Below are 27152 nucleotides of genomic sequence, written 5' to 3'. Positions count from 1 at the left end.
CTTGCCACCACGCCCAGCTAATTTTTGTATTTTTAGTAAAGACAGGGTTTTGCCATGTTGGCCAGGCTGGTCTTGATCTCCTGACTTAAGGTGATCCACCTGCCTCGGCCTCCCAAAGTGCTGGGATTACAGGTGTGAGCCACCACGCCCGGCCAATAAAACTGTTGAGATTTCAGGATGAAATTATATTGACTAAATTTTTTTCCAGGTGATTTTGGAGATTACATAAACTGTGTCACCTGATTGAATAATTGAAGGATAACTGCCCATTTCCTGAATTCTCTTTTTTTCTTTGTTAGATGATCAAGTAGAAGTTTTCTGTGCCCTCTCCTGGCTTGATTCTGAAACTGCATAACATTCAGCCTCACTGGGTGGGTCTCTGAGATAAATTCATGCTCTCCCCTTCTTCTCTCCTGCCCATAGGAGGCTTATTTTATTTTATTATTTTTTGAGATGGAGCCTCACTCTGTTGCCCAGGCTGGAATGCAGTGACACCATCTCGGCTCACTGCAACCTCCGCCTCCCTGGTTCAAGCCATTCTTATGCCTCAGCCTCCCGAGTAGCTGGGATTACAGGCGTGTGCCACCACGCCCAGCTAATTTTGTTTTTAAGTAGAGACAGGTTTTGTCATGTTGACCAGGATGGTCTCAGACTCCTGGCCTCAAGAGATCTGCCTGCCTTGGCCTCCCAAAGTGCTGGGATTACAGGTACGCACCACCACACTGGGCTAATTTTTTTTTTTTTTTTTGAGACGGAGTCTCGCTCTGTCGCCCAGGCTGGAGTGCAGTGGCCAGATCTCAGCTCACTGCAAGCTCCGCCTCCCGGGTTCACGCCATTCTCCTGCCTCAGCCTCCTGGGTAGCTGGGACTACAGGCGCCCGCCACCTCGCCCGGCTAGTTTTTTGTATTTATTTTTAGTAGAGACGGGGTTTCACCGTGTTAGCCAGGATGGTCTCGATCTCCTGACCTCGTGATCCGCCCGCCTCGGCCTCCCAAAGTGCTGGGATTACAGGCTTGAGCCACCGCGCCCGGCCACCACACTGGGCTAATTTTTGTATTTTTAGTAGAGATGGGGGTTTCACCATGTTGGCCAGACTGGTCTCAAACTCCTGACCTTAAGTGATCCACCCGCAAGTGTTGGAATTACAGGCGTGAGCCACTGTGCCCGGATTTTTTTATTTATTTTTATTTTTTTTGAGATGGAGTCTCACCCTGTCACCCAGCTAGAGTGCAGTGGCAAAATATTGGCTCACTGCAACCTCTGCCTCCTAGGTTCAAGCAGTTCTCCTGCCTCAGCCTCCCAAATAGCTGGGATTACAGGCATGCACCACCACACCCAGCTAATTTTTTGTATTTTTAGTGGAGACGAGGTTTTACCATGTTGACCAAGCTGGTCTCAAACTCCTGACCTCAAAGGATCGGCTCAACTCGGCCTCTCAAAGAACTGGGATTACAGGCTTGAGCTACCGCACCCAGCTGATAAGTGTGTAACTTTATAGGCAAAGTGAATAGAACACTGGGGATTTTGACAAGCTTTAATGTCACAAAGATTCTTTTTTTTTTTTTTGAGATGGAGTATTGATCTGTTGGCCAGGCTGGAGTGCGGTGGTGTGACCTTAGCTCACTGCAACCTCCACCTCCCAGGTTCAAGCAATTCTCCTGCCTCAGCCTCCCGAGTAGCTGGGATTACAGGCGCCTACCGCCATGCCCAGCTAATTTTTGTATTTTTAGTAAAGACAATGTTTCACCATGTTGGCCAGGCTGGTCTTGAGCTTCTGACCTCAAGTGATCCACTTGCCTCAGCCTCCCAAAGTGCTCAGATTACAGGCAGTGAGCCACCGTGCCGGACCACAAAGATTCTTTGCTTGGCCAAATTTTAGGACCCCACCTGGCTTTTAGGCTATAAATTCCTACTTGCCATGCTGTCATAAACCAAATAGTGTCTGAGACAGGTCTCAGACAAGTTTATTTTGCCAAGGTTGAGGATGTGTCTGGGAAAGACACAAGCTACAGTAGTATCTGTGGCCTGCGCTCTTTCCCAAGAGGATTTTGAGAACTTCAGTATTTAAACAGGAAAAAGCGGGCAGGAGAGGAAAGAGGAACAGTCAATTATTCATAAAATTATTCAGAAAATCCACATTTTACATTAAATAACCAAACACAGAGTAGAGGAAGAAGTCAAATATGCGTTTGTCTCCAGGTGGGCAGGGGTGGGGGTTGGGGGTCAGGGGAATGATCCCCAGTTTTATCTTTGTCCCTTACTTGTGAAAATAAGCTGTTCATTTATATTGTCAGGATGAGGGAGGTCACCTGGGAGATATGCAGCCTCTGTCTTGCAGCTGCCTTTCAGGAACAAAAAAAAAAGTGCAATTTTTTACATACTCAGTTCCCAAGCTTAACTTTTCCCTTTGGCATAGTGAGTCTGGGGTCCCGGGATTTTCTTTTCCTTTCATACTATACTGGATTGAGAGCCCAGTCACTCTCCTCAACTATAGGATTCCATTGCAGTGGTCACTATACCTATCTCAAGGGTCCTGAATAAAGTTTTCCTTACCATGCTTTAACAGGTTCATTAGATACTTTTTTCTTTTATCTTTTTTTTTTTCTTTTTCTTTTTGTCAGGGGCTTAATTTGTTGTTCAGGCTGCAGTGGAGTGGTGCAAACACAGCACACTGCAGTCTCCACCTCCCGGGGTCCAGCAATCCTCCTACGTCAGCCTCCTGAGTAGCTGGACTATAGGCATGTGCCACTGTGCCTAGCTAATTAAAAAAAAAATTTTTTTTTTTTTTTAGAGACAGGGTCTCACTATGTTGCCCAGGCTAATTTTTTTCTTTTTCTTTTTTTTTCTTTTCTTTCTTTTTTCTTTCTTTCTTTCTTTTCTTTTTTTTTCTTTTTTTTTTTTTTTTTTTTTTTTTTTTGAGACAGAGTCTCACCCTGTCACCCAGGCTGGAGTGCAGTGGCGCTATCTCAGCTCACTGCCACTTCCGCCTCCTGGATTCTAGCAATTCTCCTGCCTCAGCCTCCTGAGTAGCTGGGAGTAATTACAGGCACACGCCACCACACCTGGCTAATTTTTATATTTTTAGTAGAGGCGGAGTTTCTCCATGTTGGCCAGGCTGGTCTCCAACTCCTGACCTCAGGTGATCTGCCCGCCTCGGCCTCCCAAAGTGCTGGGATTACAGGCGTGAGCCACCGCGCCCGGCCAGCTAATTTTTTTCTTTAACAGATGAAAGTATTCTGAACATGCTAAACAATCTGTTTTTATTTAGGACTAGGGGACAGAGAAGGTGAAGATGAGTGTTGAGGATATAGCAAGGTGAAGGAGTGTCACAGAAAGCCCCCAGGCAGGCAGCCTGGGGAGGCTGGAGTTGCTGCAGGGTCATTTCTGAGCTTCCACGAGCATCGACAAGTCCAGTGTTGACTCCTTCTGCAGAGCCCTTGCCTCGCCATTCAGCAGGCCAAATGGAATCAATCCATGCAGATGGCTGAAATGCACACTGTGTTTTCCCCACACTCAGGCTGTCAGTCTTGTTGACTGAGATACTCATCACCCCAGAGCTGCTTTACACAGTTCTAGAAGATCTGTTCAATCATTCAGTCACTCAAAAAACATTTATTACTTGTGTTTTACAAGGTACTGCCTTTGGTGGACACCCAGAAGGTTGAAGCAGATATTGGAAGTTATAGTTTACTCGACGGGTACTTCCCAACCTTCTTCCTGTCATGGCATACATAGAAACTGATACAATTTGTATCTCTCACTGAAGTTAAATGGGGGGAGTTTAGATCCCTATTGGATTTGGTGAAAAAAAATTGATATTTTCTATATATTATATAATTATGATTTGGAAAAAATCAAATTATTAGGGAAAGCATTAAATATTGAGCTAATATAATACAAAAATTAATACAAATAAATACAAATAAATAATACATACAAAAATTAGCTGGGCATGGTGGCGCATGGTTGTAGTCCTAGCTACTCAGGAGGCTGAGGCAAGAGAATCACTTTAACTCGGGAGGCGGAGGTAGAAGTGAGCCAAGATCGCGCTGCTGACCTCCAGCCTGGGCGACCAAGCAAGACGGTCTCAAAAAAAAAAAAGAGATGGCGTCTCATGTCTTGCTATGTTGACCAGGCTGGTCTTACACTCCTGGGCTCAAACAGGTCCTCCCTCCTTGGTCTCCCAAAGTGCTGGGATTATAGTCATGAGTCACTGCACCTGGCCAAGTTTTAGCTTTTCTGTGAAGGCAGCTGTTTAATATCAGGTTTTGTTTGTTTTGTTTTGTTTTTGAGATGAAGTCTCGCTCTGTCACCCAGGCTGCAGTGCAGTGGCGCATACCAGCTCACTGCAACTTCTGCCTCCTGGGTTCAAGCGATTCTCCTGCTTCAGCCTCCCGAGTAGCTGGGAACACAGGTGTGCACCATGCACATGGCTAAAAAAATTTTTTTTTTTTGAGACGGAGTTTCACTCTTGTTGCCCAGACTGGAGTGCAATGGTGCAATCTTGGCTCACCGCAACCTCTGCCTCCCAGGTTCAAGTGATTCTCCTGCCTCAGCCTCCTGAGTAGCTGGGATTACAGGTGCCTGCCACCACTGCCTGGCTAATTTTTGTATTTTTAGTAGAGATGAGGTTTCACCGTATTGGCCAGGCTAGTGTCTTGGCCAGGCTGGTCTCGAACTCCTGACCTTGTGGTCCACCTGCCTTGGCCTCCCAAAGTGCTGGGATTACAGGCGTGAGCCACCGCACCCGGCCCAGTCCGTATTTTTATTTATTTATTTAGAGACAGAGTCTCACTCTGTTGCCCAGGTTGGAGTGCAGTGGTGCAATCATGGCTCACTGCAGCATCTGTCTACCTCCTGGGCTCAAGCAATCCTCCCACCTCAGCCCCCTGAGTAGCTAGGACAAGAGGCATGCACCACCATGCCCGGCTAACTTTTTTTTTAGATTTTTTTATAGAGATAAGGTCGCACTATGTTGCCCAGACTGGTCTCAAACTCCTGGTCTCAAGCAATCCTGCCATCTTGGCCTCCCAAAGTGCTAGGATTACAGGCATGAGCCATCACACCCAGCTAAACACATTTTTCTTTTTTTGAGACAGGATTTCACTCTGTCACCCAACTGGAGTACAGTGGCACTCTCTCGGCTCACTGCAACCTCTGCCTCCCAGGTTCAAGTGATTCTTGTGCCTTAGCCTCCTGAGTAGCTGAGACTACAGGCGCCTGCCACCATGCCCAGGTAATTTTTGCATTTTTAGTAGAGATGGGGTTTTACCATGTTGGCCAGGCTGTTCTTGAACTCCTGACCTCAAGTGATCTGCCACCCTCGGCCTCCCAGAGTGCTGTGATTACAGGTGTGAGCCACCACACCCAGGTGAAAACATTTGATAGATTCTAATTCTGTAGTTTGGGATGGGGTCCAGGAATCTGAATTTTAACAGACACTCCAGGAAACCGATACAAATGTTTCTCACAAACAATACTGTGAAACCACTGACTGAAGCTAGCAGTTCTCAGATGTTTTCGCTTTTTTAAATCTCAAGACTGCTTTACACTATTACAATTATTGAGGCCAGGTGTGGTGGCTCATACCTGTAATCCTAGCACTTTGGGAGGCCAAGGTGGGAGGATCCCTTGAGGAGTTCAAGACCAGCCTGGACAACATAGTGAGATCCTCATAATTACAAAAAAAAATTTAAAAAAAAAATTAGCCACTTGAGGTGGCGTGAGCCTGTGGTCCCAGCTACTCAGGAGGCTGAGGTGGGAGAATCAATTGAGTCCTAGGGTTCAAGGCTGCAGTGAGCCACGGCGGTGCCAGTGCACTCCAGCCTGGGAGACAGAGGCAGACTTTGTCTCTAAAAAAAGTTAAAAAGAATTATTGAGGATCTCAGAAAGCTTTTGTTATGTGGGATATATCTGTTGATATATACAGAATTATAAATTAAAACACGCACATGCACAACAAAGAATAAAAGGCTGGGTGCAGTGGCTCATACTTGTAATCCCAGCACTTTGAGAAGCCATGGTAGCAGTCTTGCTTGCATCCAGGAGTTTGAAACCAGCCTGGGAAACGTAGTGGGACCCACCATCTCTTTATTTGGTTTGTGTTTTTGAGACAGGGTCTCACTTTGTCTCCCAGGCTGGAATGAAGTGGTGCCATCACAGCTCATTGCAGCTTTGCCTCCCTGGGCTCAGGTGATCCTCCCATCTCAGCTTTCTGAGTAGCTGGGACTACAGTTGTACACCACCATGCCTGGCTAATTTTTGTATACTTTGTAGAGACAGGATTTCCCCATATTGCCCAGGCTGGTCTCAAACTCCTGGACTCAAGCCATCTGCCTGTCTCGGTCTCCCAAAGTGCTAGGATTATGGGCATGAGCCACTGCACCCAGCGAGACCCTATTTCTATAAAAAATACAAAAATTAGCTGGGCATAGTGGTGTGCACCCGTAGTCCTAGCTATTCAGGAGGCTGAGGCAGAAGGATTGCTCAAACCCAGGAGGTGGAGGCTGCAGTGAGCTATGACTGCACCACTGCACTGCAGCCTTCATGACAGAGCGACACTTCTATCTCCCTTAAAAAAAAAGAGGCCATAGGCCGGGCGCGGTGGCTCAAGCCTGTAATCCCAGCACTTTGGGAGGCCGAGACGGGCGGATCACGAGGTCAGGAGATCGAGACCATCCTGGTTAACACGGTGAAACCCCGTCTCTACTAAAAATACAAAAACTAGCCGGGTGAGGTGGCGGGCGCCTGTAGTCCCAGCTACTCCGGAGGCTGAGGCAGGAGAATGGCGTAAACCCGGGAGGCAGAGCTTGCAGTGAGCTGAGATCCGGCCACTGCACTCCAGTCCAGGCGACAGAGCGAGACTCCGCCTCAAAAAAGAAAAAAAAAAAGAAAAAAAAAAAAAAAAAGAGGCCGGACCCGGTGGCTCATGCCTGTAATCTCAGCACTTTGGGAGGCTGAGGCGGGTGGATCACGAGGTCAGGAGATCGAGACTATCCTGGCCAACATGGTGAAACCCTGTCTCTACTAAAAATACAAAAAATTAGCCGGGCGTGGTGGCAGGCACCTGTAGTCCCAGCTACTTGGGAGGCTGAGGCAGGAGAATGGTGTGAACCTGGGAGGCGGAGCTTGCAGTGAGCTGAGATCGCACCACTGGACTCCAGCCTGAATGACAGAGCGAGACTCCGTCTCAATAAAAATAAAAATAAAAATAATAAAAAAAAAGAGTTCAAGGTCTTTTGAGTGTGGGCTTCGACTGAACATTGGACATGTGGAGCTGAGGGCCGGGGTGGAGCACTCAAGGCAGACAGAAAAGCATGAACAAAGGAAAGGAGGCAAGAAAGTGGGACTGAGGCAACTGACCCTGGGCTAGAGGAACAAGCCTGTGGAGCTGTAGAAGGGGAAACACAGGAAGGATTGGCTCCAGGAGGTATTACCAGGCAGGCATGTTTATGGTGATACTAGCGAGAGTGAGATCAGCTGGAAAGCTGGAGGTGGGAAGGCCTGGACCAGAGTAGCAGCAGAGGAAATGAGCAGAAGGCTTGGGTGCAGGAAACCATCAGGACTTCTTAAATTTGTGGGCATAGAGCAGGATCAAAGACAGGGAGGTGGAAAGTCGCTGGCTGAACTTGCAGCCCTCCCCAGGTGCTGTCAAACATCCGGGTGGGGGTTAGAAATTGGTCACCTGGAGCTCATGGCTGGGATTTGGGCTTGTGGTTGACCTGCCTATGGGTGAAAATCATCACCTCCATATTAAAAAGGATTGCCAGCCGAGAAGGAGTCACCAAGGTGGAAGGAGACCAGGGGAGACCTAGTCAAGAGGCCGCCTGAGGAACGTTTCAAGGAGAGGGTGCTCAGCAGTGGTGGACGATGGGGAGACCTCACTGGAGCGCCTGGCACGTAGTAGACACTCAATAAATATGTGTGAGCTGAATGAAAGAAAAACCAGGAGTAAGAACATGATACATTCAGGACAAGCAACACGAAAGAAACAGCAGTTGAATTTGGGAGTCAAGAGAATAACAGACCCTTTAAGTGCCATAAGGGAGAAAAAAAGGAAAAAAAAAAAAAAAGATTAACTGAGAGATGGTTGTATTTGTTCCAGAAAAAGGCTGGGACCTGCTCCAAGGCCAACACTGAGCACTGATTATTGACCATTAGAAAACTCTGCCCTGATCTGCAGGGTGGAGGCTGGAGTGGTGTGGGGTTTATTGTGCGACCTTTGTGTGGAGGTTACAACTTAATGCAAACGTGAGCCTTTTCCATTCAATCTCAATAGCTAGAGATCAGAAAAATATAATATATATAATACCGCTAAATGGCTCACATAATTCCATTACAAATCACTTCTTTCCCCAGCGTGTTTTTCTTTCCCCTTAGAAATAGAATGTAGCGGGCTCTCTGATACTGTGAACTTCCCTACAGCTTGCCTTTAAGACCTTTTTTAACAAGGTTATTTAAAAAGACTTTACTGGCCAGGCAGGATGGCTCATGCCTGTAGTCCCAACTACTCAGGAGGCTGAGGTGAGAGGATCCCCTGAACCCAGCAGTTTGAGGCTGCAGTCACGGGACTTGCCACTGCACTCCGGCCTAGGCAGCAGAGCAAGACCCTGTCTGAAAACAACGAACTAGATAGCTAGCTAGCTAAGTAGCTAACTAACTAACTAACTAACTTTACTGCTTCTTGAGACTCCTATCCCTGGACATTTAAAAATACATTATTATTTTTTAAAAATGCATTTCCTATTTTTCTGGCTTAGAGAAAGATCTTTTTCCTTCACATCTTTCTGGCTTTAAAAATATTACTCTGGGGTGGCTGCTGTGGCGCACACCTGTAATCCCAGCACTTTGGGAGGCCAAGGTGGGAGCATCACTTGAGTTCAGAAGTTCGAGACCAGTCTGGGCAACATAGTGAGATCGTATATATAAAAACAAACAAGGCTGGGCGCGGTGGCTCACGCCTGTAATCCCAGCACTTTGGGAGGCTGAGACGGTCGGATCATGAGGTCAGGAGATCGAGACCACCCTGGCTAACACGGTGAAACCCCGTCTCTACTAAAAATACAAAAAAATTAGCCGGGCATGGTGGCAGGTGCCTGTAGTCCCAGCTACTCAGGAGGCTGAGGCAGGAGAATGGCATGAACCCGGGAGGCAGCGTTCCCCGTGGGCTGAGATGGCGCCACTGTACTCCAGCCTGGGTGACAGAGCGAGACTCCGTCTCAAACAAAACAAAACAAAACAAACAAACCAACCCAAAATTATTCTGAATGGGAGAAGAGGTTGCTGAAGGCCACAGTGGGGAGCAGGGCGCAGACACCCCGGCACAGTGCCGGCCAGTGGGCACCCCCAGCCTGACTCTATTTACCAGAGACCAGAGGCTGAAGTCCAGAGGGGTTGAGGGGAAAGCACGGCCGGTCCCTGGGGCCCTTCCCCCGCCTTGATCCCAGGGCGCCCCTGACCTTTGAGCCGGCTCAGGCTCCGGCTCCGGCGCGTGCACATTCGCCTCGCCTTTGGGGACCAGCCAGATCGCGGCGGCCTCGCGGGCTGTCTGGTTGGTGAGGTCGGGGCCGCGCGCGGCAATGCTGCGGCTGCTGGCGTCTGGCTGCGCCCGTGGGCCGGGGCCCGGCGTGGGCGCGCGTCCTGTTGCAGGGCTCTGCCACCCGGGGCTCCTCCAGAGCCGCCAGGCTTCCGACGCGCCCCGGAACCAGCCCCCCAGCCCCGAGTTGGTGGCCCGGTCGGTGGGCGTCTGCTCCATGATGCGCCTGCCGGTGCAGACCTCCCCCGAGGGGCTGGACGCCGCCTTCATCGGGGTGCCCCTGGATACTGGGACCTCCAACCGGCCTGGGGCGAGGTAAGGCCTAAAGGGCGGGGGCCGGGGACACGTGGAGGGACTGCTTGATGGCTGTCGGGCATGGAAAACACCGGGACAGGCGCCCCTGCTGGCCTCGGGTCGAGTTGGAAGCTGGTGGCCGGTTCCAAAATGCCCCTTATGGTTTGAGTTGGTTGAGTTCCCTGGACCCTCAACAAGCGACCCCCAGGGCTCAACATGGGCGTGGCCTCCCACATCTTAGTGTCGTAATTGGTCAAGAAGGGATTTTGGCTTGCCCGGTGGCTCATGCCTGTAATCCCAGGACTTTGGGAGGCCGAGGCGGGCGGATCACGAGGTCAGGAGTTTGAGACCATCCTGGCCAACATGGTGAAACCCTGCCTCTACAAAGGTACAAAAAAAAAAAAAAAAAAAAAAAAAAAAGCCGGGTGTGGTCGCGCAGGCCTGTAATCCCAGCTGCTCGGGAGGCTGAGGCAGGAGAATCGCCTGAACCGGGGAGGCGGAGGTTGCAGTGAGCTGAGATCAGGCCGCTGCACTACAGCCTGGAGACCAGAGTGAGGCTCCATCTCAAAAAAGAAAAGAAAAATAAAAAGAAGGGATTCTGAAGCCTGAACCTTCTCTGTGTCCCCATCCTGGGGCCTTGCTGGGATGGCTGCTGTGGATTCCTCTCCTCCCCCCAGCTTACAGTGGCAGGTGACATTGCATTTGAAAGCAGAAACTGGCTACCCCTTCCCCAAATCTCTAGATGTCACCTAACTCAAGAAATGCTCAAATGAAGGCAGTTTTCCTAGGATCAAATCGGAGAAGGCAAAATTCATTTTCCTAATTATTGAACATCAGCAATTTCGGATTCAGCTCAGCAACACTGTATCTGACTGCCCTGATCTGAATTATGAAAGCCAGCACTTATTAAATATCTCCTAAGTACAAGGTGCTTTGCATAGATTACCTCATTTAATTCTTACTATGGTGCAAGGTAAATATTTTACGGATTAGCAAACTGAGACTCAGGTAGATCATGAAATTGGCTAATGCCATTTAGTACACTTATTTAGTCTCTTCAATATATCGCCTAGATCAGTGATTCTCAAGTGGGGCAGTTTTGCACTCAGGGGACATTTGGCAATATCTGGAGGCATTTTTGGTTGTTACACCTTGGAGGAAGGGTGCTACTGGCACCTAGTGAGTACAGGCCAGGGATGCTGTTAAACATTCCATTATGCAGTACTGCAACATGGAATCATCTGGTCCCAAATTGCTGAGGCTGAGAAGCCCTGGCCTAAGCAGAGCCTGAATCTCTGCAGATGTCTGATAGGACGATTCTTCCTTCGGCAGATTCGGACCTCGCCGCATCCGGGAAGAATCAGTGATGCTTCGGACAGTCAATCCTAGCACGGGGGCCCTCCCCTTCCAGTCCCTCAGGGTTGCAGACCTAGGCGATGTGAATGTCAATCTTTACAACCTTCAGGACAGCTGCCGGCGAATTCAAGAGGCCTATGAGAAAATTGTAGCAGCTGGCTGTATTCCTCTGACCTTGGGTAATGTCAGTCTGCAAGAGCCAGAGTAGTTCTCTGCACTCAGGGTTTATTTATCAGGGGCTTGAGTACAGCTACTTCTCCCCTGCAAGCCACTGCGTATGTGGAGACAGTAGGAAAGACAGCATCTGTAATTCATTTATTTTAATCCCTGGGGAGAGAATATTTCACTTGTGCGTGCGTGTGGTGTGTGTGTGTGTGTGTGTGTGTGTGTGTGTGACAGTGTCACTCCGTTACCCAGGCTGGAGTATAGTGGTGCAATCTCAGCACATTGCAACCTACACTTCCCGGGTTCAAGTGATTCTCCTGCCTCAGTCTCCTAGGTAGCTGGGATTACAGGCACCCACCACCATGCCCGGCTAATTTTTGTATTTTTAGTAGAGACGGGGTTTCATCATATTGGTCAGGCTGGTCTTGAACTCCTGACCTCAGGTGATCTACCCTCCTCGGCCTCCCAAATTGTTGGGATTACAGGCGTGAGCCACCGTGCCCGACCTATGCATGGCATATCTTAAGCTTCAATAAATGTTAGCTATTATTATTATTTTTTTTAGCTAATATTATTATCAGAAAGAATACTTTCCTAGGTCTGTGCTGTCCAATAGGGTAGTCACTAGCCACATGTGGCTACTTCTATTTTTTTTTTTTTTTTGAGATGGAGTTTTGCTCTTGTTGCCCAGCTTGGCTCATTGCAACCTCCGCCTCCCGGGTTCAAGCGATTCTCCTACCTCAGCCTCCTGAATAGCTGGGATTATAGGTGCGTGCCACCATGCCCAGCCAGTTTTTTGTATTTTTAGTAGAAACAGGGTTTCACCACGTTGGCAAGGCTGGTCTCGAACTCCTGTCCTCAGGTGATCCGCCCGCCTCAGCCTCCCCAAATGCTGGGATTACAGGCATGAGCCACCGTGCCCCGCCTAAATTCAAATTAATTAAAATAAAATAGTTTCTTAGTCATATTAGCTATATGTATGTCACATGTGTGTCACATGTGGATAGTGGCTACCATATGGGCCAGTGCAGATAGAACATTCTCATCATGATAGACGTTTCTATTGAACGGAGCTATTCTAGGCATTTTCTTTTTTCTTTTTTTTTTTTTTTTGAGACGGAGTCTCGCTCTGCCGCCCAGGCTGGAGTGCAATGGCCGGATCTCAGCTCACTGCAAGCCCTGCCTCCTGGGTTTACGCCATTCTCCTGCCTCAGCCTCCCAAGTAGCTGGGACTACAGGCGCCCGCCAAGTCGCCCGGCTAGTTTTTTTGTATTTTTTAGTAGAGACGGGGTTTCACCGTGTTAGCCAGGATGGTCTCGATCTCCTGACCTCGTGATCCGCCCGTCTCGGCCTCCCAAAGTGCTGGGATTACAGGCTTGAGCCACCGCGCCTGGCCTCTAGGCATTTTCTTAGAATACGCTGCAAAGGCATTCCTAAAGTAGCTCTTGTCTAATTTCCTCTTTTATTTATTTATTTTTGAGACAGGGTCTCACTCTGTCACCCAGACTGGAGTGCAGTGGCGCCATCATGGCTCGCTGCAACCTTGTCCTCCCTGGGCTCAGGTGACCCTTCCACTCCAGCTTCCTGAGTAGCTGGGTCTACAGGAGTTTGCCAGCATGCCCGGCTAATTTTTGTATTTTTTGCAGAGATGGGGTCTTAATGTGTTGCCCAGGTGGACCTTGAATTCCTGGGCTCAGGCGATCTGCTTGTCTTGGCCTCCCAAAGTGTTGGGATTACAGGTGTGAGCCACTGCGCCTGGCCTATTTTTACTTTTACTTTTTAGAGACATGGTCTTGCTATGTTGCCCAGGCTGGTCTCAAACTCCTAGGCTCAAGCTATTTATTTATTTATTTATTTTTGAGACGGAGTTTCACCCTTGTTGCCTAGGCTGGAGTGCAATGGTGTGCTCTCGGCTCACTGCAACCTCTGCCTGCCGGATTCAAGTGATTCTCCTGCCTCAGCCTCTGGAGTAGCTGGGGTTACAGGCATGTGCTACCACGCCCGGCTAATTTTGTATTTTCAGTAGAGACGGGGTTTCTCCATGTTGGTCAGGCTGGTCTTGAACTCCCAACATCAGGTGACCTGCCCACCTTGGCCTCCCAAAGTGCTAGGATTACAGGCATAAACCACCATGCCTGGCAAGCTACTCATATTTTTGAGATCGTGTCTTACTCTGTCGCCCAGGCTGGAATGCAGTGGCACGATCACAGCTTACTGCAGCCTTGACCTCCCAGGCTCATTAAGCAGCCCACCATTCAATAAGATCTTATTGTAGCTGTGGTTGTAGCTCCCCAGTCTGAAAAGGTGAAACTTGGATTAAGATTATTCAGCTGGGCACGGTGGCTCACGCCTGTAATCCCAGCACTTTGGGAGGCCAAGGCAAGTGGATCACTTGAGGTCAGGAATTTGAGACCAGCCTGACCAACATGGTGAAATTAAGTCTCTACTAAAAATACAAAATTAGCCAGGTATGGTGGTGCACACCTGTAATCCCAGCTACTCGGGAGGCTGAGGCAGGAGAATTGCTTGAACCTGTGAGGCAGAGGTTGCAGTGAGCCGAGATTGCGCCATTGAACTGCAGCCTGGGCAATTGTTAGAGCAAAACTACACCTCAAAAAAAAAAAAAAAAAAAAAGAGATTATTCTATGTAATCCTCCAATTCACTTTTCACACGTTTTTCTTCTTCCTCTTTGCAGGTGGAGATCACACAATCACATATCCCATATTGCAAGCGATGGCAAAAAAGTAAGTCCCAAATGGCTTGGCCCAGCAAGGTTTCAAAAGCCAGAAGCTAGGGAATGAGTTGTTTGCTGTTAGGTGGCATTAGGTGACTGCTGCTGGCTCAGGTTATGAGCTGCTTCTGGGGATCAAAATTAAGGTTGAGCTCCAGGCGTCTCTGTCAGTCACCAGCTAGAAGCCAAGACAATTTATTATGAACACTTCTGGCCACCCTCCCTTGCCCTAGATCTGCCCTGGTATGTGTGCTCAGCATTTTCAACTTGCCTCTGCTTTTGGAAGATGAGCCTCTAGTGAAATACACAACCTCAGTTAACTTCAGTTTGTTTTGCTTCAAGGGCCAAAAGCAAACACTGACAGGCACAATAGTGGGGCTTGCTGAGAGGCCCTTGTTTCCTCCTAAAAGGGCACCTTTCCCAGACAATCAAAAGACTGATTTGCCAGTAGTGGAAGTCTACCCGGGGTTGGCCGACTTTCGCTAATTTAGTTTGAGAAAGGGACAGAAGGACCGGGGTGGAGGGTGGCAGCTGCAGAATGTGTCTATGGAAGCACATGTGGGTGGCATTCTGGTTGCAGGTGGGTGGGTGCAGGTCTTTGCTCAAAGCTACATTTATTTCTCACGGATTTGGATCATACGTTTATTTTGGGTGACGGGCAGGGGTTGGTGGAGGTTATGGAGAGAGCTGGACTGAAGCTTCCTCTTCCTCGGTCGGAGAAAGGGTATGTCTTGGTTTAGTTGAGCCTTCAGCCAAGCTCGCCTGTGCCACCACCCTTGATTCTCATCCTGTCTCTAAATGAAGCATATTCTGGGTGTTAGGTGTGGGTGGCAGCCAAAACATGTCTATTTCCTGCCTGACTCCTGTGAGTTTATTGTTCTTCTGAGATGCTAAGTGATCTCAAGAAGACAGGAACCAGTTGCAAGGCAGAAAATGGATGCCAGGTCTCCCCTTTGTGGCTGTGAATCGTCACCAAGTTTTGGTGGCCTGAAGGGTGGCTGTGCTAGGGCCCCACAGGGAGGGTTGGCCTCTGAGCTGCCCTGTTGTCATCAGGCATGGCCCAGTGGGGCTACTGCATGTGGACGCGCACACGGACACGACCGACAAGGCCCTAGGAGAGAAGCTCTACCACGGGGCGCCCTTCCGCCGGTGCGTGGATGAGGGTCTCCTGGACTGTAAGCAGGTGGCGCAGATTGGCATCCGGGGCTATTCCACAACGTTGGATCCCTACAGATACAACCGGAGCCAGGTGACAGACCGAATGCCCCCCCACCCCTGCCCCCCAAAATGCCTTCCTCTCCATTGCCTCACCAGTGGCAACCAGGGATTCAGCAGGGGCTTTACTAATCAAGTCTGAAAGCAGGGATAAAAGGCTGAGTTTGCATCCTCAGGGGCATATGGAGCACAGGAGTGAGGAGGTTGGTTTATGGGCCACGGGAAGTCTATCGCTGGGGTGGGGAGACAAGCAGAAATCGACCAACCCCTTTGGAGGGTGCTGGCTTAGAAGAGGGGAGGAGGCTGGGTGCGGTGGCTCACGCCTGTAATCTCAGCACTTTGGGAGGCTGAGGTGGGCGGATCACCTGAGATCAGGAGTTCGAGACCAGCCTGACCAACATGGTGAAACCCCCGTCTCTATTGAAAATACAAAAATTAGACAGGCCTGGTGGCACGCATCTGTAATCCCAGCTACTCGGGAGGCTGAGGCCGGAGAATTGCTTGAACCTGCGAGGCGGAGGTTGCAGTGAGCTGAGATCGTGCCAGGCTGAGTGGCACTCCAGCCTGGGCGACAGAGTGAGACTTCGTCTCAAAAAAAAAAAGAGGGGAGGAGGTCTGGACCCAAGAGGAGTTGCCACTTTCTTAGTTCTGGTCCTCATACCGTCTAGGCAGAATGGCTCTCAGGTACACATGTGTGACAAGACCCCCATGGGAAAGACCCAAATCCCTTGCTTTTAGAGTGTGCCAAGGCCAGTCTTCTGGACAGAGCAATTCAGAAGGTGTTAGCGTGAGCTGCTGAGTTTCCCACTCTTGCTTTAGCAAAGCTTCTCTCTGATCCCAAATCCATCAGTCAGCTTTGACCCTGCTTCCTTACCACTCATTGTCCCTCCCTTCCTCACTTGGAAAATAGGATGATAGTTCCCTCCTCATGGAGATGGAGGGTCAAGTGTGATGTGTGCATAGAGCTGAGCAGGGGGCTGGCAAACAGGAAGTGCCCTGTAAATGCTGCCAGGCAGCAGCCTCAGTCCCTGTCTCCACAGGGCTTCCGGGTAGTTCTGGCTGAAGACTGCTGGATGAAGTCGCTGGTTCCTCTGATGGCGGAAATCAGGCAGCAGATGGGAGGCAAACCCATTTATATCAGCTTTGATATTGACGCTCTGGATCCTGCCTATGCCCCAGGGACAGGGACACCTGAAATTGCTGGTCTCACTCCTAGTCAGGTAAGGAGACTCCAGTGAAGATTCCTGGGGGTGGAGATACTTAACACCCATTTTCCTGGGCCTTGAAGCGAATCTTCAGGAATCAGGATAGGATGTTTGTTTGAGATGGAGTCTCACTCTGTCGCCCAGGCTGGAGTGCAGTGGCACGATCTTGGCTCACTGCAACCTCCGCCTCCCAGGTTCAAGTGATTCTTCTGCCTCAGCCTCCTGAGTAGCTGGGATTACAGGCACACGCCACTAAGCCCGGCTAATTTTTGTATTTTTAGTAGAGATCGGGTTTCACCATGTTGGTCAGGCTGGTCTCAAACTCCTGACCTCGTGATTCACCCACCTCGGCCTCCCAGTGCTGGGATTACAGGTGTAAGCCACTGCGCACGGCTGACAAGACAGGATCTTAAGAGCAGAGCACCTAGGCCTTCACTGTTCTCCAGGGTGAGGATAAGTTTGAATACCCTCTTACTGAAGGGTGATTGATTTTGGCAAGGGCCTTCATTTCCTATCTGGGATGTAATAGTCCTTTATTTCATCCTTTATTTGCTCTTCCTGCCTTCAGTTCATCTGTCACGAGAACAATAGTTCATGGGAACAACATTATAGCATCCTCTCTTAAGAACACTAAACTTGGCCAGTTGCCGTGGCTCACATCTGGAATCCCAGTTCTTTGGGAGGCTGAGGTGGGTGGATCACAAGGTCAGGAGTTTGAGACCAGCCTGGCCAAGATGGTGAAACCCTATCTCTACTAAAAGTGCAAAAATTAGCCAGGCGCAGTGGCAGGCGCCTGTAATCCCAGCTACTTGGGAGGCTGAGGCAGGAGAATTACTTGAACCCTGGAGGCGGAGGTTGCAGTGAGCCGAGATCGTGCCACTGCACTCTAGCCTGGGCAACAGGGCAAGACTCCACCTCAAAAAAATCCAAACAAACAAAAACACTAAACTTGGCAGGGGCAGTGGCTCACACCTGTAATCCCAGCACTTTGGGAGGCCGAGGCACAAGGTGGGTGGATCACCTGAGGTCAGGAGTTTGAGACCAGTCTAACATGGAGAAACCCCATCTCTACTAAAAATACAAAATTAACCGGGCGTGGTGGCACATGCCTGTAATTCCAGCTACTTGGGAGGCTGGGGCAGGAGAATCACTTGAACCTGGGAGGCTGAGGTTGTGGTGAGCCGAGATTGTGCCATTGCACTCCAGTCTGGGCAACAGGAGCGAAACTCCATCTCAAAACAAACAAAAACACTAAACTTATCTTTTAGGGTTAAATTTAAATAAAAGTGCATACAATGGGCCAGGTGCAGTGGCTCAGGGAGTAACCTCAGCACTTTGGGAGGCCCGGGTGGATGGATCGTTTGAGCCCAGTCTGGGCAACATAGTGAGATCCCACCTTTACTAAAAATAAAAATTAGTCTGGTGTGCTAGTGTGCACCTGTAGTCCCAGCTACTAGGGAGGGTGGGGTAGGAGGATCAGTTGAGTTTGGCAGGTCAAGCCTTCAGTGAGCCATGATCACACCACTGCACTACAGCCTGGGTGACAGAGACCCTAACTCAAAAATAAATAAATAAATAAAGTGCATGCGATGGCACACCTACCTACCAAGGTAGCTCGAGTTTTAGACACACCCAAATAAAGCTCCAATAATGTGTGTGGGGAGTAAATGCACGGAGGCAGAATGGTTATGACTAGAAGCTCCCCGAGGGCAGGACCTACATATTGTTCCCTACCTTGTCCTTGGAGTCTACAACAGTGCCTGATACATACAAATAGTAGGCACTCAAAGACATTTGAGAGTAAATGAACGAAGACTGCTTAAACCTAATCAAGTACCTTACATCCTCTAACACCTTAAAGGAGGGTGGCCGTAACTCTGTCTCTTGAAATGGCTATAACCATCCTCTCTTCTCATGAGGGATTTCTGAAACACATTCCTCATCCCTCTGCTTAGCAACCTTCTGGGCTTTTCACCTGCAGGATGGAAACCCTTTCAGACAAGGTCACTCTCTTCCCATTAGTCTCCCTCACTTATTCTGTCTTCTGGCCACATCTCACCACCTGAACTTTTCCCATCTTGGTGCCTTTGCCTGTGTTTTTCCCTCTGCCTGGCCTATCCCTTGAACTGGGTATTTCCACCCTGGGGAAGCCTTACCCACCTCTCCAGGCTGTTACCTGTGCTGATACCATTCTGGGCTTGCTTTTCTTGAAGCCCTTGGTGCAAGACATTCAAACGATTGGTTTCCTTGTCTCCATCACCACACCATGCAGCCCTCAGGAGCAGGGACTGTGTATGCATTATCTGTGCCTCTGGGAGGCCTGCCAGTGTGCCTGGCAGTCAATAAATGTTTATGGAGGGAAAGCCAATTCCAAGCCAAAGGGTGGCGTGTGCTGGGAAAAGCTCTGCTGGGTGCTTTTCACTGTAAATGATTACCACTGTGGACAACTCAGTCTTGATCTTGAATAGGCTCTGGAGATCATCCGGGGTTGTCAAGGCCTGAATGTGGTGGGCTGTGATCTTGTTGAAGTTTCACCACCGTATGATCTTTCTGGTGAGTAAGCAAGAAGACTGTGATCCATGGGCAGCTGGCAGCTTAAATTACATGAAGCTAGTTAATAAGCAGAAAATGGGGCTGGGCGTGGTGGCTCATGCCTGTAATCCCAGCACTTTGGGAGGCTGAGGTGGGCAGATCACCTCAGGTCAGGAGTTCAAGACCAGCCTGGCCAACATGGCGAAACCCTGTCTCTACTGAAGACACAAAAATTAGCCAGGTGTGGTGGCACACACCTGTAATTCCAGGTACTCGGGAGGCTGAGGCAGGAGAATCGCTTGAACCCAGGAGGCAGAGGTTGCAGTGAGCTGAGATGGCGCCAGTGCATTCCAGCCTGGGTGACTGACAGAGCAAGACTCCATCTCAAAAAAAAAAGAAAAAAAGAAAATGGATGAGTCCCTTATATGACTCGGGGAAGTGGCTGAGCATGTCCAACGTTGAAGAAAACACACCTATTACTGCACACCTTACAAATATGAGCTCATTAACCCTAACAAAACCCCTAGGAGGTAGCTAAGTATTATTAGCTTGCCCACCAATCAGCAGAAGAGAAAGAAACCAGCCTGCAGTCTAGTGACAAGAGTGGCCCAGTCCCCCTCTCCTTTGACGTTTCATTGCAAAGTGAATTCTAAAGCATAAATAATATATGTTAATATTTATCAAGTAGGAACTTAGCTGGTTAAGATCTTGGAAGCAGATGCCATCCCAATCATTTTAATGTCGACAAGCTTATGGAGTTGGGCCTATCGACCTCAGAGGGTAGATAATATATACAGTACACATCATTATTATAGGTTCTCCTTTGGGAAAAGTCTGTTCTCAGAGTAAACAAAGAAATTTCTGAATTTTAAAATATGATTCCCAAATGATGCTTGATGGAGGCAGAGAGCCCGGGCCGAGTGTTCACAGCTGGTGGGCACCCTAGAGGGGTACACAAGATAGGGCTCTGGAAAAGGAGGCACAAGGGGAAGAAAGCTCAGGAGTCTCAAGGCTTGGCTCGGTGGGTGGTCTGCAGGGTATTCATGTCAGGTTTGACTTCTTCGTAGGGAACACAGCCCTGCTGGCGGCTAACCTGCTGTTTGAGATGCTGTGTGCTCTCCCCAAAGTGACAACCGTCTGAGTCTTGTGCTCTTCAAGACAAAACAGATTGCGTCGCTGACAAGTTCTCAAGAAGAACTTATGAGTAAGCAGTCTGAGAACTAAAGAGTTGATGCCAAGAAAACTTTCTGCCGAAAGTGTCATTGCTGGCTGTGAAATCGGGATATTCAGTAGAACTCTCACCCAAACAGCAATATTTCTAAGGAACTTGGATTAATTGGAAAAAAAAGAAGAGTACTTGTACTGTTTTTTTTCCCTTTGATGAAAGATGGAGGATAAAGGGGAAGTGTGGAGAATTTCTTTCAAGATTATCTAAACATTAGAAACATGAAATTAAAAAAACCCTATGAAATAATACTGTATAAGCATTCCATATTTCTATATCTTTTTTTTTTTTTTTTTTGAGACAGAGTTTTGCTCTTGTCACCCAGGCTGGAGTGCAATGGCATGATCTCGGTTCATTGCAACCTCCACCTCCCGAGTTCCAGCAATTCTCCTGCCTCAGCCCCCCGAGAAGCTGGGATTACAGGCGCCCACCACCATACCTGGCTAATTTTTGTATTTTTAGTAGAGATGGAGTTTCACCACATTGGCCAGGCTGGTCTTGAACTCCTGACCTAAGGTGATCTGCCCGCCTCAGCCTCCTAAAGTGCTGGGATTACAGGCGTGGGCCACTGCACCCGGCCGCTTTTAAAAATTTTGATGATCTGCTTCCTAGAGTATTAAGTATCTTCCTTTAAAATATAGCTCCTCCTCGGACACTGCAGTGAGCTGAGATCACACCACTACACTCCAGCCTGGGTGACAGGGCAAGACTCCATCTCAAAAAAAAAAAAAAAGAAAAACAGCTCCTCCTGTCCTCCTATGAGGTGCTTAGGGCTGCATCTTGGTTTTAGGACCACTGTGAATGTTAACTAAAAAGTATAAAATAACACGGAGAGCCCAGTGAAGAAACTTCTTGCTCAGAAGCCTAGAAGGGTACACACAATGTTTTCTAAACTAGAAAACCTAAGGCCGGACATGGTGGCTCACGCTTGTAATCCCGGCACTTTGGGGGGCCGAGGCGGGCAGATCACTTGAGGTCAGGAGTGCGAGACCAGCCTGGCCAACATGGTGAAAACCCATCTCTACTGAAAATACAAAAATTAGCTGGGCGTGGTGGCGCATGCCTGTAGTCCCAGCTACTCAAGAATTTGAGGCAGGAGAATCACTTGAACCCGGGAGGTGGAGATTGCAGTGAGCTGAGGTCACGCCACTGCACTCCAGCCTGGGTGACAGAGCGAGACTCCGTCTCTTAAAACAAACAAACAAACAAAAAACCAGGCCGGATCCAGTGGCTCATGCCTGTAATCCCAGGCCTAGGCGGGTGGATCACCGGAGGTCAGGAGTTCAAGACCAGCCTGGCCAACATGGTGAAACCCCATCTCTACTAAAAAGAAAAAAAACAAAAACAAAAACAAAAAACCCAGAAAACAAAACAAAACTAGAAAACATCAGCTGGGTTTTTTTTTTTTCTGAGACGGAGTCTAGCTCTGTCCCCCAGGCTGGAGTGCAGTGGCCCGATCTTAGCTCACTGCAATCTCCGCCTCCTAGGTTCAAGCAATTCTCCTGCCTCAGCCTCCTGAGTAGCTAGGATTACAGTTGTGCGTCACCACGCCCGGCTAATTTTTGTATTTTTAGTAGAGACGGGGTTTCACCATGTTGGCCAGGCTGGCAGCTGGGCTCTTAATGTTACTTACTGTAACTCATTTCCTGTAAGACTCAATCTACCCTCAAGTTGATGTACCCTCTATGACAGCAATTCCTGAAATCTGCAGTTCAGCTGTGGTGATCTTAAGCATGTGTTGAGTTACATGCAAATTCAATTCTGTTGATAATGTGTCCATAATCAAGTCATCATCTTGCAATGCAAGGGCTACCCCATAATTATCACACATTAAAATAGTTTATTTCTTTTTCCATTCTGTAATCTTAAAATAACATTAGCTTCAGTGCCTGTTCACAATACAAAAAAGTCAAAAAACAAAAAACCACCCAAAACATAAAAAAGAAACAATTTGACAAATAAGTTATTTGTTCCTAAGAGTATCAAAAGTGCAAAATATTCACCTTCTTTTTAGATCTCTCCCAAGTATAATCATCTTCCTTGACAAACTGAACAGACAGATTCAGCAGCTGCCACACTGCACTTGTTTTTAGGGGACAATGTCAGACAGGTGGATGTAAACTACAGTTCATCTGTAAAGATGTTTGGTATCAGCTTTTAAAGAATTTTAGTTATTGGGAGGCTGAGGCGGGCAGATCACGAGGTCAGGAGTTCGAGACCAGTCTGACCAACATGGTGAAACCCCATCTCTACTAAAAATACAAAAATTAGCTGGGCGTGGTGGCGGGGCGCCTGTAATCCCAGCTACTCAGGAGGCTGAGACAGGAGAATCGCTTGAACCCGGGAGGCAGAGGTTGCAGTGAGCTGAGATTGTGCCATTGCACTCCAGCCTGGGCCACAGAGCAAGACTCCGTCTCAAAAAAAAAAAAATAAAATAAAATAAAAAAATTCTAGTTAACAAAACAGGTCTGAGTATGTGCATGTGCTTCCAATCTCTATTCCCAAACCAAGGAAATCACTAAAAAAACAGTCAGATCACACTTCTTTTTGTAACAGAAACATATTTATGTAATGATGGCGGCTGCAAATTGATTGGGATGTTAATAAATAAAAGGCAACAAGTACCAACAGGCTGCAAATGAGGAAGAAACCAACCTACCTGAAAACTACAACCAAATTCTCATGGCTAATGAGTGATGGCAGTGAGACCATGGCCCCTAATGGAAGTTAGGGCAACCTCACCCCCTGAAATGTTGCTCAGTTGGAGCTGATAGCCTCAGTGTTAGATAAAAATTGCGCAACTAACACCTGAGCAATAAATTTTTTTAAAAAAAATTGGCATGTATTCTGCAAAGACTTATTTTAGGCCAGTTTCACCCCATCTGCTAAACACGATGCATAGTCTGTATCAACCAGAAGAACCCATCTCTAAAAACATCAATGTTGACAGTCAGAGACCACTGTGTTAGAATTAAAATCAGTTCTTGTATGATTACATATATCAGACGTCAGACAGAGCAATGGTGGCACAGGCTGAGCAGGACAATGGCTCACACGTTTGACACAAAAGTAAACAAATTCATGGATGCATTCAGGAGGAATGCCTTGCATGGACAAGGGTAAAGTTCAATTTAAAATAAAAGCTCCCTAATATTCTCATAGGGCACCAGCTCTAAACCCATCTGAAGAAGAGTTTTTGGGCTGAAACATCTGCCAGAAACATTGCCAACCCCATCACTACTTTCCTTTCCTAGTGCAAATGGAAGGCGCAGCTGTTTGAAGGTGCTTTTTAAAAGATCAAAAGATGACTTGAAGAGATAGAAATTTTAAAAAAATGAACGAATCTGGCATGGTGGCTCATACTGATAATCCCAGCACTTTAGGAGGCCAAGGTGGAAGGACTGCTTGAGGCCAGGAGTTTGGGACCCACCTGGGCAACACAGCAAGACCTTGTCTCCATTTAAAAAAATATAAATAAATAAACTTGGAGAGTTTTTGGTTTTTAGAAATTAAAGTCAGGAATTTCATTAGTACAGAAATTAAAAATAAAAACTTACTACCAAACCAAAAGACTACTCACATAAGCAATCTGGCCATAAAAGAGCCAGAAAGTAATTTTGAGGACTGATGTACCAAGGAGCCAAATGAATTCCCTGACCACTTCTAGTTGGACCAGGTGCCATGAGATACAGCATTCAGAGGAAGTATCCATTTTTAGAGGATCATATGGAAGAATGAAGCCTGGAAGTGATTTATTTTTTAATAAAGCTACAGACTCCATGAAAACTACAGGATTTCCTGGCCTTAAATAATTTATTACTTACCAATGTAGCTCAAGATTTAAATTATTCAGGATCCAAGTGGCTTAGTTTAAAGCATTATGATTAAAGAAATACTAACTTAGCCAGGCGTGGTGGCTCATGCCTGTAATCCCAGCACTTTGGGAGGCCGAGGAGGGCGGATCACCTGAGGTCAGGAGTTCGAGACCAGCCTGACCAACATGGAGAAACCCCGTCTCTACTACAAATACAAAATTAGCCGGGCGTGGTGGCACATGTCTGTAATCCCAGCTAGTAGGGAGGCTGAGGCAGGAGAATTGCTTGAACCTGGGAGGCGGAGGTTGTGGTGAACCAAGATTGTGCCATTGCACTCCAGCCTGGGCAACAAGAGCGAAACTCCGTCTCAAAAAAAAAAAAAAAAAAAAAGAAATACTAACTTAGTAAATGTCCCATCACTGATTTTCACCCTTCACAAAGCCACCAAAGGCACCTTGCTTTGACATTTGAACGGACCACTCTTTGAAACTGTCCAAACTCAAACTCAGAACCATTGGTGGTTCTGCCCTGAAAAATAAAAGGTAGTTAACTGGCTGTTACGAGCCAGGCTGGGGTCCACTATACCTGGAACTCAGTACGCTCAGGTGCTGATGGCCAGTCTGACCCCGATACTAGTGAAGCAGCTGTAAGTTAAGAGTGAAAACAATGAAGATGAGACATCAAAATATAGGCCAGAAGTGGAAAGTAAGCTTTTTGCAAAATGGGAGTCTAGAACAAGTCTTGGCTCACTTGCTGCAAAAGATGACCTGAAGAGACAGCACTTTTAGGGGTAACAGTGTTCAAAATACAATTGTTGAGAAATTTTAAGTTCCTTGATACAAAGACATGTTTGGTATTTTACTAAAAAGACACTATTGGGGAGTGAAGAGGTTCCTTGAGCCTGACTCACAGCAGGTGAGAATAGTTTCTCTTCAGTTTAACATCTACTGGCTTTATATAGCAGCTTATCTCTACATTCAGAGAACAAGACTACAAGTTATGGCTCCTAATATCCACACCCTAAAATCGATAGAGGCAGAAAGGCATCTGAAAACATACATGTCAACGGCTCAAAGTCATCACAGTACTTCTCACTGTGCAGACCCCTCCCCTGGCTACCAGCAGCGCTGGGGCGGCGGATGGGACGCTCACAGCGTGTCTCAAGGCTGCATCGCTTCAGCCACTGCTCAGCCTCCCTTTCCTTTTCTTGAGAACTCACATGCAGAACTCCCGCTCATTCTTTTCCTTTTCAAACTGTGGCCAACAAACTGTTGTTGGGGGATACCCCCGAAATATACATTTAGCCACTTATTCCCAGAACAACCAGTAAATGTGAGATTGCTTGGAAAGGGGCCTTTTTCCAGATGCGGGGCTAGAAGCTGCCGTGGGTTGTTCAGGGTTAGGAGCATGCGCCATGGCAGAAGCACAGCAGGGCCGGGACTGGGGAAGGGGCCAATCACCCGGCCTGCATGACAGGCTCATGAGGGTCCGCCAGATGCCGTCTGCAGGGTGGAGCCCTGTGTTTCTCCAAGACACAGGACAGGAGGGTGGGGTGAGCATGGGACAGGGACAAGAAAGGAAGAGGGGGTGAGCAGTCTATTTTCAATGGTGTGGCATTCAGTGGGGAAAAATAAAACCCAGAGGAAAAGATTTTGATCTAGGGGATTCAAACTTGTGGTGTTTTTCATTCCTAGGTTAGAACAGGACAAAGGAAAGATTCTTCTAGCCATGGTTCTAGAAGAGCAATCTAAAATCCATACTCTGTTCATTGTGGTAGTTTGAATCCTGAAAATACCTGTTCACAGGGGCATGTTAAAAAGTCTGAAGAGTTCCAATCTCTTTTGAAAATCCTCTCAGTCTAGTTCAGGCCATGATGGGATATAAAACCTCTGTAAGGAGCCCTCCAGCAGGCGTTCCATCCATAAGGAGAGCTTGCTCAACTTTCCTTTGATGGGCCTGGATCCAAGGCCACAGGAAGGTTTCCCTCGAGATTCACCCAGGTGGAGGGAAGAGTCAAGATCACTGCATGACCCCATGGCTTCCTCCTCTTCGACTGTTTTTTGGGGTTTGAAGAGGCAGAAGTATTTCTTATGGCCATTCAGAGCCAGGACATAACCAGTGTAGTCACGTTCCATGAAATGCTTGTCATATTGGTTTGGGATTGGGGCTGCATCTTGAGCAAATTCTAATAAGTATTCTAGCCATTCTCTGTGTTTATCTAGACTCAGGAAGGAGAAGTGTAGGCAGCTGCTCCTGTACAAAGAAGAGAATGAGGACTCAGGGCATTTCCTGACACATTTAATTGCTGAGAAAATAAATACCCCGGTGAAACTTAAAATAATAGGCAAACGCTTTGTGTTGCATGGGGCCTGAACACAGAGAAAAAGAAGGCTTGCTGCGGGGGCCAGTGCCTTTCCAGCAGCTGCGACACTTCAGTCACCCATTCCCCCATCCATTGCTCAGTGGAACTTACATTGCTCTTCTGGAAAATACGTAAGGGCTAGAGAACAGTAACTGAAAGGGCTCAGGGAATAACACTGAGTTCAAGCTTTTCTGTTCAGAGCCAACAGAACACGAAGTGAAGTGGGAAAAGAGGTCTCTGTCCCAATGGCTCAGATGTCTGGATTGGAAAGGTCACAGCCAGTATCCTCTTGCATGGATAAAGCCCCACAAGACCAAAGAGGGAAGCGTGCAATTTCAGTGTGCCTGCTTCTCTCTCTCACACACACATACATACATGCGTACACACACACGCTTACCCAGTAAATGTGTAGACCTCCAAAGCAAATTTCTGTAGTAGGCTGTTCTTGGTAGAATTCGACAGGATGAGGACCACATTCATGTGGCCTGGTCTCAGACGTACCAAGTTACTGGTGTATGTTACATCTGTGAGTTCAGTTACCTCCACAAAGCCTTTTTTAGGAATCTTGCTGTGGAGAAATATTGAGGGGTTAAGATGCTGTCAGAATAGGGGAAAGCCATTACTTTGAAAAAAACCAAGTGAAAGAAAATGCTACGTTGTAACCAGACTAGGTATGTTATTCACTATTCTTGAGTCTAACACATTGGTAGGATGGG

The 27152-nt window shown here is 47.8% G+C and overlaps 2 protein-coding genes across 4 annotated transcripts in view; one reads left to right on the top strand and one right to left on the bottom strand.

Annotated features, from left to right (window-relative positions):
• The first annotated feature begins 9435 nt into the window (after positions 1-9435).
• On the top strand, positions 9436-22114 carry AGMAT (agmatinase). The gene is made up of 7 exons (XM_010382822.2): positions 9436-9850; positions 11162-11364; positions 14047-14095; positions 15136-15331; positions 16338-16517; positions 18971-19055; positions 20102-22114. Exons 1-7 carry the CDS (start codon positions 9579-9581, stop codon positions 20173-20175), a joined length of 1059 nt encoding a protein of 352 aa, XP_010381124.1. The 5' UTR covers positions 9436-9578; the 3' UTR covers positions 20176-22114.
• Positions 22115-23091: 977 nt separating this feature from the next.
• DNAJC16 (DnaJ heat shock protein family (Hsp40) member C16) overlaps positions 23092-27152 on the bottom strand; it is a 48229-nt gene continuing 44168 nt past the window's right edge. For all 3 annotated transcript variants that reach the window (XM_010382819.2, XM_010382820.2, XM_010382821.2), the window contains exons 14-15: positions 26834-27004; positions 23092-26327 (exon numbers count right to left, since the gene is read on the bottom strand). In XM_010382819.2, coding sequence (XP_010381121.1) covers positions 25928-26327; positions 26834-27004 — 571 coding nt within the window. In that variant the 3' untranslated portion in view covers positions 23092-25927. The remainder of the gene's footprint in view (positions 26328-26833; positions 27005-27152) is intronic.

The sequence above is a fragment of the Rhinopithecus roxellana genome, chromosome 12 (genome assembly GCF_007565055.1).
Source record: "Rhinopithecus roxellana isolate Shanxi Qingling chromosome 12, ASM756505v1, whole genome shotgun sequence".
Classification (NCBI taxonomy): Eukaryota; Metazoa; Chordata; class Mammalia; order Primates; family Cercopithecidae; genus Rhinopithecus; species Rhinopithecus roxellana.
Note: the sequence above shows the minus strand (reverse complement) of the source record. Positions and strands in the feature narration are given on the sequence as shown.

Bases quoted from the DNA above. Each gene is read 5' to 3' on its own strand.
- AGMAT (XM_010382822.2), top strand. From the start codon at position 9,579: ATGCTGCGGCTGCTGGCGTCTGGCTGCGCCCGTGGGCCGGGGCCCGGC. The intron at 14,096-15,135 runs GTAAGTCCCAAA...TGTTGTCATCAG, and splicing joins TTGCAAGCGATGGCAAAAAA to GCATGGCCCAGTGGGGCTAC. The intron at 19,056-20,101 runs GTGAGTAAGCAA...ACTTCTTCGTAG, and splicing joins ACCACCGTATGATCTTTCTG to GGAACACAGCCCTGCTGGCG.